General features: G+C 35.0%; 1 protein-coding gene across 5 annotated transcripts in view; it reads right to left on the bottom strand.

Annotated features, from left to right (window-relative positions):
• KIAA1328 (KIAA1328 ortholog) overlaps positions 1-15,641 on the bottom strand; it is a 338,142-nt gene that overhangs the window by 274,998 nt on the left and 47,503 nt on the right. For all 5 annotated transcript variants that reach the window (XM_046671427.1, XM_046671426.1, XM_046671429.1 and 2 more), the window contains one exon: positions 6,609-6,724. In XM_046671427.1, coding sequence (XP_046527383.1) covers positions 6,609-6,724 — 116 coding nt within the window. The remainder of the gene's footprint in view (positions 1-6,608; positions 6,725-15,641) is intronic.

Below are 15,641 nucleotides of genomic sequence, written 5' to 3' on the forward strand. Positions count from 1 at the left end.
AAAATAGTTGGTGAGAATGGGGAAAGGACAAAAGGATACTATACAGTAATGTAGGAATGCAGTAAAGTGTCCAGGAAAATAGCAAAAGAAAATGGGCTCAGAATAATGTTTCAGAAGGAAAAGCATAAAGACGTGGTGACTGAATAGAAATGCCAAAATAGAAGAAAATCTCATGAACATTCTACATATCTAGATTTCTGAATAACTCAGGTTATATTCTTTTCAGTACCAAAAAATTGTTTAACCAACGTTGTATAAAAAGCACAGTAAGATACATTAAAATTTTCATAAAATTGTGCTTTACTATAAATCAGGCTAGAAATGTAAGGCTTATTTGTATCATTCACTGCTGCAGAAATAATTTGGTATAATGGAAAAACACCTGGTGTCAAAAGATTTCACTCAACTCTGCAAGGGGCTGTTACACTTACCTCTTCAGACCTATATCTTTATCTGTAAAATGATGACAAGAGTATCTGCCTCATCTAATTTAACCAGGTTATCGTGAAGATTAAAAAGCATAAGTGAAAGTGCTCTGTAAATAGAAAACCAATATACAAACGTAAGATGTCTTACTAATACAAGTACTAGAAGTACTAAAAAGTAACAGGGATAAAAACAATTTAGCATTATTTTGATGCCTCAGAACCATCATTATGAATATTAACTACTGTACTGCATTTAATAAATGATGGTCTTGGGATAAATCTATGTGGGCAGCGTTCTAGACTGCTGTACATTTTCAGTTCTTATGTGGTTTTTAAGTTTCCCTGTCAACTCCCCAGTTAGCTTCAACCTTCTCACTGTAGCTCCATTCTCTACTTCTAGTTTTCTGTCTTTAATCTCAATGGACTTATAAACTAGTCACTAGATAATGTTTATTATTATCCATATTACAGCCTCAGGAACTCTCATATAAGAAAAGTGCAAAAATAGGGGATCAGAGCCATTGAGGAGTACTTCTCTCTATTCTTATTCTTGGATGAGTTCCAGAAAAGTAAAGTGTAAATATAACTCACTATCACAGAGTAATTTAACCCCTCAAGGCTTACTGGAATGAAATTAAGGATATGGATAAAATTTTATAATCCTTTTTACTTTCTGCAAACATTTATCATCAATTCCTCCCTGTGTTTTGCATTAATATCTAAATATTTTTAAGAGAACAAAAGAATCTTTAAGAACAGTTTAGGCAACAACAAAACTAGTAACAATCAGTTCTTTCCTTAAACATGCTTATTTCTCTGTAATACAAATGGAAAGAGTTACTAAACCTGTTATTGTGATTTAAAATGACACTCCAGGACAATACACAATAATAATGGTCCAAAACCTGCTTAAGTTATACAGCATCACAAAACAAACAAACAAAAATGGACTCAACGAGTACAACTTCTACGGTGTTAAAGATAAGTATTAGATTAATAAAACAATATTGTCTAGGGCTTGTTAAGTGGAATAAATTGACTTTATCCAAGTACACAGAATATATTCTATCACTATAGAATTAAATTTGTAAACAAAAAACAAAAGCCCAATATTTATTCAAAACAAAAAGGCCAAGATTCATCAAAGTTGATAATGTGTTTGGAAACATACATACTTGCTATATTAGTATATCACACTGCCAGACACCAAAACACCATCTCCTTTGTCTATAGCCCTCTTCATTTTAAGATTTTCAGATCTTTAATTCTCCCAGAACTATTTCCACGACTACAAAATCTCCTGCCTTCTCTTAGGAAAGGCCAAAAAGATTAACTAGAAGGGAGAGATTGACTTTTCTTTTGAAACTTATTTCCTTTCTCATGAAACTTATTTTTACTATCCTTCCCAACCCTCCCTACCCAACACCACCCCACCCAAATCTATGACAGAGCTTCCTGCAGTATGGTTGCTATCTTTAGTAAAAGTCTAATGGATCATGGTAGTCTGGCTCCTGAAGCAGAGATGTATAGTTAAACAGAAAGTTTTGAATACCTCTGAAGTATTACTGTTATTTCAACTAATGAATTCTTTTACATAATTAGATGAAATTCTTGTGAATTTTCTCTAGTATATTTTCACCACAGACATACTAAAACCTTTGGCTCATTCTAAAACAGTCCTCAAAAGGTTAAGGTTATTTCCTTTAAAATTCTTTCTTCCTAGAGCAAGGTTTCTAAAATGACCACTCATACAATGGGCTCAAGGATCTCAGCTAAGCACCTCTAAACCTCTTTGATTTACTAGGTTCCAGTCAGAGAGATAATGGAAAAGGACCAGAAGGAGAAAAAAACACAAACATCTCTGTCAGTCTGGTTTCTGGGAGAGGAAAGTAAGACTTAGTTTCCTCTCCAGTCAGCACGCAACAGGTACAGGTGGCACAAAGAGGTTTCCTCTTTCACAGAAATTAGAAGACAAGGCAGAGAAGAGATCAATTTCCCTTTCCTACTGTGCCTCTAAACACTTAAGCACTTGCATAGCCTAATGAAAACCATCAAAACCCCAGTGAAGAGAGGCACAGACAGGAGAAACAGAGGGTCTAGTCATCTCATCCCTCATCTATATTAATTTAGTAATAATGAGAATTGCTGTATTTTTTCAGTGCCTACTAAGTACAAGACACTGTTAGGTTCTTTTCAAACATAATGTAAAGAAACTATCAATTGCAACAGGCCTGCAAATAAGGCATTATTAGCTATCCATATATTATAGATGAGAAAAGAGACTCAGAGAAGTTCAGTAGCTTTCCCAAAATCAGATAGCTGGTCAAAGCTAAAACAGGATTTCAAGCTATAGCCCTTTGTGGTTTCTTCACTGTCACCTCTCTTGCTGTGCTAGCTAAAACAGTGAAGTCAGTAAACATCAGACTTTACTTCCCTCTGTAAGCTTCAGATAGCATCATGACCTGAGGCATATGCTCTGGAAATACAATTAGCTCGAATATTAATCGACTTTTCTAATGGCTACATCTTCTGTGTCTTATACTGTTACATGCTAACATGTTTAGGAATTATTCCTCTTGGACATAGTTCCCTCTAAGTTTCAGATTTATCTCTCCTTTCAATTCATTTAGCTAGACAAAAATCTACTAGGTTCATCAGACTGCTTGACTTTATAAACGGCATATTCATTTACACAGTTAAGTTCTCAGGAAATAAGCTTTCTTTTCCAAACTAAAAATTATCAAGAATTTTTATGTAATAATAACATATTCTCTATTTATTGTAACAACAAATCTTTCAAAAGCCTGATCCAAATGAAAACATGCACAATATCTCTTCTCTTTTTCATTAAGGGACTGGTATGTGTTTGTATAGTTGATCAACGAATCAAGTTATTAGAACTTTTAAAACAAAACCCCCCTAAATTTAGTATAACACATCTTTAAAATGTCAAAAATCAGAATTCATATAGTTCCTCACAAAGAAAGAGACTTTAAAAATGATCTGAAATTATGTTTTCATGTATATGAAAGAGTCTGAATCATTAATGTATGATAGGTAAATGTATCTGTAGTTAAAGTTATATTGTTTTAAATTATAACCTTGTTTTATGTTTCTAAGTTTTGTAGAACTTTATGTACTGTAAAATCATCTATATTAACCTTTGACAGGTTTATGCTGGTAAAGGGGATTTGTACCTGAGCAATCTACTTGGAGCAAAAACCATGGATGGCTCTGTTTTTTAATCATATCTTCCTTTCTTCCTTCTTTGACAAGTTCCACAAATACCACCTATATTTGGTGATTCAAAAAATCTTAAACTAATTAATGAAACCATTTCAATTTTTGATGATGGTCTAACATTTACTCCAATCTTCATCACAATAATAATAAGTGCTCAAGTCAGAGACTTTCATTACTATATGTAGTATGTAGACCACGTGTCTAAGTCTCTGACTTGATTTATATGCCTTTTCCTTTACACTTATAAAATAGATCAGAGGTGAGCAAACTTTTTCTCTAGAGGGTCAGATAGTACATATTTTAGGCTATGCAGGCCACAGCGTCTTTCTTGCAACTATTCAACTTGTAGCTGCAGTACAAAAGCAGCCACAGCCAGTACATAAATGATCGGGCGTGGCTGGATTTAGCCAGCACTCTACTGGATTTGGCCCACGGCAGTAGTCTGCTGAGCCCTGGGCTAAGTCATGGGGAAAACAGGAAAAATTGTGTCACTACAATTATCTAGGGTAGCTTAATATTTAGCCTGAGAGAAGAAATCATTCATATCCATACTGAATTTAGACTGCTTCAGCACTAAATACAATTAATCTTGACCTTAAGAGTGTTAAATATCCGAGATTAGATTCTACTTTTACAGATAGCAACACATTTTTGTTAAGCATATCACCAGATAAACAAACCCAATCTAATTGTGGCCAGGCTTTCTAAATTGTCTGCTATTTCCCTCTCTCACTTTATTTCCTCAACTCACCCCAATTCTGCCAGACCTAACACTTATTTTTATGTCTCTGGAAGGTCAAGGTATCACCTCCTCTCCCCTATATTAAAGTGAATTCTATTCCCCTACTTCTGCTAAAAGACAGAGTTGGAGGCTGACTTCATTCCCAATCCCCTTCTCCCATGCTGCCTTCCACTATATAAGTTGGACACGCCAAATGCTCACCTTCTCAGCCTCTCCTGAAGCTTAGCATGGCCATGTAATAAAGTTCAGGACAATAAATATCTTATGAAACATGGCGGGGGGGGGGGGTGCTTTGAGAAAGATTTTATGTTTTTTTTAAAAAAGGAGGAGGAATCACAACTGCCAGGACCTCTTCCTCCCCCTTTCTTCCTGCTTTAATGCAAATACGATACCTGGAATTGGAGCAACCATTTTTCACCTGGAATTTTGCAACTATCAGAAAAAGCTATGAGAATTGTAGAGATGTCAGCACTGAAAACTTTAAGCCACTGAACCAATGTCAGAGAGCACTTATCTCCAGAGATGAAAAACAGACCCTGTAAAGCAAATTCTTGTTGCAAATAAAAGCATTCATTTTTTTTTTTGAGGAAGATTAGCCCTGAGCTAACTGCTGCCAATCCTCCTTTTTTTGCTGAGGAAGACTGGTCCTGAGCTAACATCTGTGCCCATCTTCCTCTACTTTATATGTGGGACACCTACCACAGCATGGTGTGCCATGTGGTGCCATGTCCACACCTGGGATCTGAACCAGTGAACCCCGGGCCGCCGAAGCAGAACGTGTGCATTTAACTGCTGTGCCACCGGGCCAGCGGCCCCAAAAGCGTTCTTAATCTACCTTTTCTACAAAGTGTTAGGGTCCCCAGTCACTACTCCATGTAAGAAGTGAAAGACCAAAACTGGCTGAGCCTAGATGGTTGTGAATTCTGACTAAACAGCACTACTTTAACCTTAAGAGAAAAGCAGCAGGAAGAAAATCCCAAGAGTCTAGCCTGAGAGTCACAAACCCAGGATAATAAAGTCAATGAGGGCAAAGAAAAGAGAAGGCACAAGAGGATTATTGAAAGGTTAAAAAGATATAGAAAAAAAAAAAAAATTGAAAAAGTTCTCCTTTACAATTGTGGGCCAATAAGCCTTATGAATGTTCTACTCAGCAAGTCAAGTTTGAGAATTCTGATGATATTAATTTCCAACTGTGTACGACCAGTTTGAAAAACAAAAGTTCAGAACTCATTTTTCATATTGTTATATTCACAAGTTACATTCTTGTGCTTTTTTTGAAGCTAATTAATTTATCTTTATGCTTCCATTTCCCTGGTATTGACAAAGGTATACTTACTGTCAATATATGATCATCTTTGACACTTGAACAATCTTTGAAATAATTAATAACAATCAAGTTAATGATGGTACTGACAATAAGGACAATGACTCCTTCAAGCATTCACACACTAGTTTAGCTGGCCGATACATCACTCTAACTTTAGAGATAGTCACTTCTCTTTTATATCAACAGCACTGCAAAAAATACTCCAAGATAGGTAATTCTACCCATTCAAAAGAAATGCCAGAAATACACTTATTTTACCTCACATATCCCTTAAACTACAACTCTTAAGTTAAAACACTAGTTTTTATTTTACTTTCTTACAAATAATGTAATATATATATTCACACACACCCCCTCTAGTACTAAACCTAGTAGTTTTCTCCTCATGAAAATAGTTTGATGGTTTTATGCTGCAGCGTAAACACTTAGCTATTACAACATTTACAAATTATGATGGGTTTTTTTATTTTTATGATTTTAGAGTAGAATTCCTTAGGACAGTCAAAGCTTTAGCTAGAAAGAATACCAACTACAAAGAGGTTTCAGGCTCAATTACAGTTGTGGAACAGAATTTAATAAAGTTCCAACACCACATTTTCATGCCCAAATTTCTTATTGTCTTTTTTAGTTGACAAATATGTGCTCCGCAGGATAACAGCAGCAGCAGAACAGCTGGATGGCCGTTATCAAGCAAAAGGAAGCAACTGCACATGCTGTTAAGTGTCGTTCTGATTCCCTAGAAATGGCAGCCCATGCAGATTTACTCCCTGTTATAAATTAGAACAATTATTTCTCTGGAGTTTAAATTTTCTTCATGAAAGAGTCAAACTTTGTGCACATTAAAAAAGAGGACTTTCAAAAAGGATATCTTCCCTTTCTTTGATGATCAGTTCATTCTGTTCTTCCAACTGCCTGATCTTCTTCTCAAATGATTCCTGCTCAGCTTTGAGTCGTTCTTCTGTCACTTCCTTTTCCTCACTTACTCTGAAAGAAATAAAAAAATGAAAAAGAAAATGCCTATGAGAATAAAATAAAACATGTGCCTACAGCTGCAGTTTACCAAAACTAGATTTCTTCCAGAGGCGTGCTGATTTCTTCGGAAATACTGTATGTTCTGTTTTTTTTTTTTATTAACCTTTCTTCCACACCTTTATAATAAAATATGCATGTGATCTTTACATCAAGAATGTTTCCAATCTTCAGAAGCATCTTAAATATGGAAAATCCTCCACAGAACATAGGTTCCCAATTATAATCCAGGACACAAAAATATCCAATTTTTAAAACATAGGTTTCATTTCTTCAATATCAAAATAGGCACAATTTATTTTTATTTAGATCTTTTTCACACTTTTATTTAAATCCTGCCAACGAAATTGACAACATATATATATCTCACAAACATTTCACTAAATATACATAGACAATTTTATTCTTTTTCCCAGTACTGATACCCTTTATTCCTCAGTAGCATATAAATAACTGAACTGGGATAAAAAGACGGCATTAACACAAAAAAAGCTTTGCACTATATTTATTCTTAGCCCAAAAATGATGATAAATTTAAAAACACTGACCAAAAACATCAGTACCTTTAACATTTAACTTTGAAAAGTATTCCAACTCAATCCTACCAAAATGGGGTGGTTTCTGACAAGAGCAGAGAGGGAAAAAAACAACAAACAACAAAATACTAAACAATAACATTAAAACTTATCTTGAAATGACGAGCCTAATTTTCATGTTAATTCTGTGCTGAGATATTAGCCCTAAGTTTCTCTGTTACTGGTGCTTATTTCTCCAAGGAGAGTACAACACATTTATGCTACAAGATCACACCAAGATATGTGAAGTGAAACCCACAGGGAAACCAAACCTTTCCTCTGCTCTCCTAAATTTACTTCCCCCCAGATGCCTACTCTCCCAGAGCAATTTCTGAATAACATGAACTCCATAGCCTTTCGTTTGCTGCTAGCCTTCTGGTGGAGATATTGAAATCAATGAGATAACAGAATAAAAATTAGAATTTTGAATGTTTAAGAGTTGATTGTACCTTGTCTTGGAAATAATTTGTGTGAAAGTGCACGGTACACAGTAGTGTTCAAAAAATAGGTTGATTTCTTCTTGCTCATCATGACATTCAAATCATTTCCCCAATCTCTATTATTTATGTTTAGCATACTAATAGGCCTATGAAAGGGACTCAGGTTCTTCTTTCTAAGAGGATAATCTCTAAAACGGATACAATTACAAGCAATTCAAACAATAAACAAAGAACAAATATATATATCTTAAGAGGATTTATACTCTAGTGTCAGGTTACCCTGTCTCCTGTTGTCATCTCTTTACAATGCCTTCCCTTTTCTTGTTATTTCTCTCAAGCACATTTGCACTAACATCTTTCAGAGTAATTCCCCATTGCCTATAAGTTTTTCTAAAATTGTCAAGTATTTGTACTATTTATTATTTCTACCATCCAAATTGCTCCTCTTTGATCTATCAAAAAGCTTCTGAAACATCTTTGCCAAGAAACTGTTCCAGATCAAGTAAAACCTCCAAACTGTAAATCAGAAGACAAGTACACTTGGAGACTTTGGCAAAGTGTGCTTATTTCTCTGGGTGTCATTACTCTCACTTGTAAAGAAGAAAGCCTAGACTAGACAATTTTAAAAATTCTTCCCAGCTGAAGTCCAATGATTTCCTTCACTATACTATAAATATCCTGATACTGTATATGTCCTTTATAAATATGGAGAGCATTTGTAAAGAAACAAGAAAGAAGTTATCAAACATTTGCTCAGGGTACATGGTATATAACATTATAATCTAGATAAAAGCTATAGCCACAGGATAAGGGAAGTAGTAGATAATAAGAGAAATATTAAAAAGTGCAAAGATACAAAATTTAGCATGAGGATAAATAATGCAGGACAAAGAAAGTGACAAACCTGTAGGATTGTGCATAAAATAAAGATAAATAGGTGATGCTATATACATATTTTAAGGAGAGAATAAACACTGTTGAGGTGAAAAAATATGCAGCAAAATCTCTCCATTTAGATTGATAAAATCTTAAAGACAAGACTGAAGAGGAAAATCCATAAGTAGATAAGAGAACATTTATGTTCATGTACTTATTAAAAAATATTTACCGAAAATTTCCTACCATAGGGAAAAATAATCACAGTAACCTTATTCAATTATGAGGTATTCAACAGGAACCTAACAATGGTTCTCTATAGTTTCAATCTCATTCATAAAAGCCATATAAATATGAGGAATGGCTCAAAGATTTGTTTCTTCAACAAGCAGGGGCAGGCCCAGTGGCATAGTGGTTAAGTTTGTGCACTCTACTTTGGTGGCCCAGAGTTCAAGGGTTTGGATTCCAGGCGTGGACCTACACACTGCTCACCAACGCATGCTGTGGTGCCATCCCACATACAAAGTACAGGAAGATGGGCATAGACGTTAGCTCAAGGCCAATCTTCCTCACCAAAAATACCCAAAAAACCAAACAAAAAAAACAAGTAATGCTCCAGGGCCATAAAAACAGTAACAAAAAATTAGATTGCCAAGTTTACCTTAATATTAAATTAAAGGCAGAGATTATCTCTAGAGTCTACTAGGTCAGAACATACAGGTGTCATATAGGTATAACCCAAAATTTACTCACTCCCTTTGTTGGACTTAAAGGAAACACATGAAAACTCTAGGGATCACTGAAGGCAAAATGCTTGTACATATATTCCATAACACCAGAATCTACGATGAGCTTTTCCCAAAACTTAAAGTGTTCTACCCAGAAAAATCATTCTCTTCTAAATTTAGTTTCTGGGTATGTTTGAAAAATTTGTCACTACACTATTTAAACAGGGCTTTTTTTTTCCAAATCTTTTTTGTTATGCTGCTATCGTTAGACTACCTTTTAGCAATTATTATGCTCTAGAAGGCTATAAAATTAACAAGCTCTGTTAAGCACAAAGTGCAACACTTCTTCAACAGGCCTATATATAAAGATATGCATGGCTTCTTTGTGGCCTATTAGCATAGTTAATATGAGCAAGTATATGAATACAGACTTTAAATGCAGAGGGCCTGCCAATAAGACAACCTCAAGATTTGGATATCCACTTTGAAATCTGTCTTCCTGTTTAATTTACGTTTAATATTTCCCATGAGGTATATGTATGAGAAAATACCTACATTTTTCATGGAACATTCTCAGACCACAAAATAACATAAAAAGACCAAATGCTCTATTTCATTTAGAATACAGCAATGAGTTAATTTAAAAAATTAGAATATAAATATAAGAAAGGGAAATATTTGACTAATAGGATAAAAAGGTTAAAACTCTCAACAAGAGGATATTCCCAGTGTTGGTTTGTTAATTATTTATAAGGAGGACAATAGCCTATTCGTAAAGTAGGAAATCACCACTGTCAGCTTTTATTTAATGCCTCACAGTATTCCTCAAAAAATTCCACAAAATGTACTCTTACTTAACAAGAAAAGAGAATTCAGGGGTCCGCCCCGTGGTACAGTGGTACAGTTAAGTTCGCATGTTCTGCTTCTCAGCAGCCCGGGGTTCACTGGTTTGGATCCCGGGTGTGGACATGGCACTGCTTGGCACTCCATGCTGTGGTAGGCGTCCCACATATAAAGTAGAGGAAGATGGGCATGGATGTCAGCTCAGGGCCAGTCTTCCCCAGCAAAAAGAGGAGGATTGACAGTAGTTAGCTCAGGGCTAACCTTCCTCGAAAAAAAAAAAAAAAGAGAGGGAATTCATATTCTTAAAGGTTGGGCTGAAAATTGTGCTGAAATTACTGAATTTCTTTGAGTCTTATGTTTTAAACACCCCTGCACACTTTGTGTTTTTCTCCATAAAACAATCTTGTCTTAATATAAAAAATTATCCCACACCATCTATTCTAAATTTTTTAGTAAAACTAATGTTCTAGAAAGAGGTTTATTCTATAGCTTTGCATAGCCCTCGTGTTCTTCCAGATACTCCAGGAACGGGGACATGTACACTAACGTGAAAGAAACACAAGGTCAAGGCAGCAAAACTTCCGTCCCAAACAGAACTACAGCTCATCCAATGGTAAACCAGAAAAATTTCTTCCCCTATTTATTTCCCTGTGTTTGGGAGGTAGGTATGCCGTGTGCATTTTATAACTTATGAATATCAACTTAGTGGGTAAGATTTAGAGAAGGAAGGAACAGATTTCATGGCACACCTAGCAAACAGAAAGGAACATACTGTTTTCAAGCAAAAGTAAATGCATGGTGAAAAAGAATGGCTTTCATCATTAAGAAACATTTCAGTGAAATCATCTTAATGCCCTCTTTATAAATTTTAACATTTGGCTATTATTTATAATGTACTGTCTAAAGGAATACAGGTACTTCAAGAAATCAGAGACATACCAATCTATTTCAAAAGGGCTCTAAGAACTACAGAACAATATCTAGTGAATGAAGACACAAAAATCCTCAACAAAATACTAGCAAATAACATCCAGAAACATAAAAAAAGATTATATAAGATGACGAATTAGGATTTATCCTAGAGATGAAAAGTTGGTTTAACACTCAAAAATCAAGTAACATAATATACCATATATCAATAAAATAAAGGATAAAAACCACATGATCATCTAAGCAGATGCAGAAAAGTGTTTGAAAAAATCCAACAACAATTAATGATTTAAAAAAAAAAAACACTCAATGAATAGGAAGAACAGGGAACTTCCTCAACCTGTAAAAGTCCATTTGTGAAAAAGCCACATCTAATATATTTACTGGTAAAAAACTGAATTCTTCGCCCTATGATCAGGAATAAGACCAAGATGTCTGCTCTTGCCATTTCAATTCAACACGGTACTGGAGGTTACAGTCTGGACAACTAGGCAGGTAAAATAAATAAAAGGCATCTAGATTCTAAAGGGCGAAGTAAAACCATCTCTATATTACATGACATGATTTTGTACATAGAAAATCTAAGAAATCCACTAAAAAACTATTAGATCTAATAAAGGAGTTCAGTGAGGTTACAGGATACAAGATCAATATACACAAGTCAACTGCATGTTTATACAATAGCACTGAACGACTCCAAAAAGAAATTAAGAAAACAACTGCATTTACAACTGCACCAAGAAAAATAAAACACAAAGGAATAAATTCAACACAAGGAGCAAGACTTGTACACTGAAAACTACAAAACATTGCTGAAAAAAATTAAAGACCTAAATTAACGACCTTAGAGACATTCCATGTTCATGATTGGAAGACTGAATATTGTTAAGATGGCAGTACTCCTGACACTGATCTACAGATTCAATTCAGTCTCTATCAAAATTTCAGACGGTTTATTTGCAGAAATTGACAAACTAATCAGATCTTAAAATTCATATGAAAATGAAAGGGACCCAGAATACTTAAAATATTCTTGAAAAAGGAGAAAAAAGTTAGAGGATGCACACTTTCCAATTTTAAAACTTACTACAAAACTATAGTAATCAAGACAGTGTGGTACTGGCATGAGAATAGACATATAGATCAATGGAACATAAATAAACCTTCACATTAACAGTAAATTGACTTTTCAACCAGGGTAGCAAGAAAATCAAAGGGAAAGAATAGTCTTTCCAACAAATAGTGCTGGGACAACTTGCTATCCAAACACAAAAAAATAAAGTTGAGCTAAAACTATAAACTCTTGGAAGATTTATAGGCATACATCTTTGTGACCTTGGATTAGGCAATTGTTTCATAGATATGACACCAAACACAAGAAATAAAAGAAAAATAGATAAATTGGACGTCATTAAAACTAAGAACTTATGTGCTTTAAATGAGCACACCATCGAGAAAGTGAAAAGATAACACACCGAATAGGAGAAAATTTTTACAAATAATGTATCTGATAAAGGACGCGTAAATGGAATATATAAAGAACTCTGAGAACTCAACAATAAAAAGACAACTCAATTTAACAGGATAATAGCTGTTTCTTCAAAGAAGATACACAGATGGCCAACATGCATATGAAAAGATGTTCAACATTGTTAGTCATTAGGTAAATGACAAGCAAATCCACAATTAGATATCACTTCATACCCACTAGGATGATATAATCAAAAGGACAAAAACAAACATTAGCAAGGCTGTGGAGAAACTGGAACTCTCATACATTACTGGTGGAAATGTAAAATGGCACAGCCTGGGAAATAGTCCAGCAATTCCTCCAAAAGTTAAACATAGAGTTACCATATGACCCAGCAATTCTGTTCCTAGAGAAATTAAAACATGTCCACACAAACATTTATACATATATGTTCACAGCAGTATAATCCATAAAACCAAAAAGTACAAACAATCCAAATGTCCATCAATGGATATTCTGTGTCGCTCTCAGCCTATTGATAGTGATACTATGGGCTAGAAATGCTTGTGGGCACTTCCTGGGCCTGTACTATTTGTGGCATGCCCCCAGACATTTCCCTGACCAGAACCAATGTTGTGGCTGGACTGACTCATGTGGTTCTTATTACGATTGCAAGATGCACCTCGGCAACAACCATTAGGAAAGTTTGAAAAAATAAAGTTTATTAATCATAGGTCCTGGAAGGTATACAGCACATCTAGGGCCACACAGCAAGGTAGTGGTTAGAGAGAGAGAGCAAGCAAGCAAGCAGACCTGGAGTTCTGTCTTTATTGGGGTTGAGGGTGGGGTGCGTTTAGGGTTTGCGTGTTCACTCTTTATCAGTGAATTTAAAACGTAACAGCAGGAATTAAAGTGAGGAAAGGGAAAAGCAAGCAAACAGTTAGTCATATGGTCAATTATCTAGGTCAACTAGGACTTTCTAAAAAGGGGAACTTCATGGGTGGCGTGGCCTCGCTCTAGCTAGCTGTGTAGCTGGTAATGTGTTTATTTGAGATGGATGTCTTCGAAGTGGATGCCTCAGCAATCAAACCCTCACTGTCATTATTATGTTGAGGTACTTTCCTTTTATATCCATTGTTTTTCACAGTTTTTATCATATATGGATGCTGCATGTCATCAAATGCTTTCTCTGCATCTACTGAGGTGATCATGTGAGTTTTATTCCTCATTTTATTAATGTGGTGTATCACATCAATTGATTTGCAGATGTTGAATCATCCTTGCATTCTTGGAATAAATTCCACTTGATTATGGTGTATGATCATTTGTAATGTATTGTTGTATTCAATCTGCTAATATTTTGTTGAGGATTTTTGTATCTATGTCCATCAGTGATACTGGCCTGTTATTTTTTATGTGTGTTTTCTCCTTGTCTGGTTTTGGTATCAGGGTAATATTGGCCTCGTGGAATGAATTAGAAAGCATCCTTTCCTCTTCAATTTTTGGGAAGAGTTTGAGAAAGACAGGCATTAAATCTTCTTTGAATATTTAGTAGAATTCATGAGGGTCCTGGACTTTTGTTTTTTGGGAGGTTTTCAACTACTGTTTTAATCTCTTTACTAGTGATCGGTCTATTCAGATTTTCTATTTCTTCTTGATTCAGCTTTATAAGGTTGTATAATTCTAAGAATTTATTCATTTCTTCTAGATCATCCAATTTGTTGGCATATACCTTTTTGTAGTATTCTCTAATAATCCTTTGTATTTCTGTGGTACTCACTGTAATTTCTCCTTTTTTGTTTCTGATTCTGCCGTCTTTCTTTTTTCTTAGTCTAGATAAAGGTTTGTCAATTTTGTTTATCTTTTCAAAGAACCAGCTTTTAGTCTATAAGCCAAACCCACAGCTAACAACATACTCAATGGTGAAAAAGTGAAAGTTATCCCTCTAATAAGAAGGAACAAGACAAGGATGCCCACTCTTGTCACTCTTATTTAATACAGTATTGCAAGCCCTAGTCAGAGCTATTAGGCAAGAAAAAGAGATAAAAAGGATTCAAATTGAAAAGGAAGAAGTAAAACAGTCGCTATTTGCATATGACAAGATTTTATATATAGAAAACCATAAAGAATCCACCAAAAAACTATTAGTAATAATAAATGAATACAGTAAAGTTGCAGGGTACAAAATCAATATACAAAAATCAATTCTGTTTCTATATACTAACAATGAAATAGCAGAAAGGGAAATCAAGTATACAATCCCATTTATAATTGCAACAAAAAGAATAAAATACCTAGGAATAAATTTAACCAAAGAGTGAAAGACCTGTTCACTGAAAAGCATAAAACATCAGTGAAAGAAATCGAAGAAGACACAAATAGAAAGATATTCCATGCTCATGGATTAGAAGAATTAACATAGTTAAAATGTCCATACTTCCTAACTCAATCTACAGATTCAATACAATCCCTATCAAAGTCTCAATGACAATTTTCATGGAAATAGAACAAAGAACCCTAAAATTTATACGTAACAACAAAAGACTCCAAATAGTGAAAACAATCTGAAGAAAAAAGAACAAAGCTGGAGGTGTCACACTCCCTGATTTCAAAATATACCACAAAGCTACAGTAATCAAAACAGCATTGGGGCTGGCCTGGTGGCTCAGTGGTTAAGTATGCATGTTCCGCTTTTCAGCGGCAGAGGGTTCGCCGGTTCGGATCCCGGGTGCAGACATGGCACTGCTTGGCAAAAGCCATGCTGTGGTAGGTATCCCACATATATAGTAGAGGAAGATGGGCATGGATGTTAGCTCAGGGCCAGTCTTCCTCAGCAAAAAGAGGAGGACTGGCAGTAGTTAGCTCAGGGCTAATCTTCCTCAAAAAAAAAAAAAACCCAAAAAAGAACAGCACAGTACTGGCACAAAAACAGACATACAGCTTCATGGAACAGAATCAAGAGCCAGAAATAAACCCACACATCTATGGACAGTTAATTTTCAACAAAGG

This window comes from Equus quagga, chromosome 9 (assembly GCF_021613505.1).
Source record: "Equus quagga isolate Etosha38 chromosome 9, UCLA_HA_Equagga_1.0, whole genome shotgun sequence".
NCBI lineage: Eukaryota > Metazoa > Chordata > Mammalia > Perissodactyla > Equidae > Equus > Equus quagga.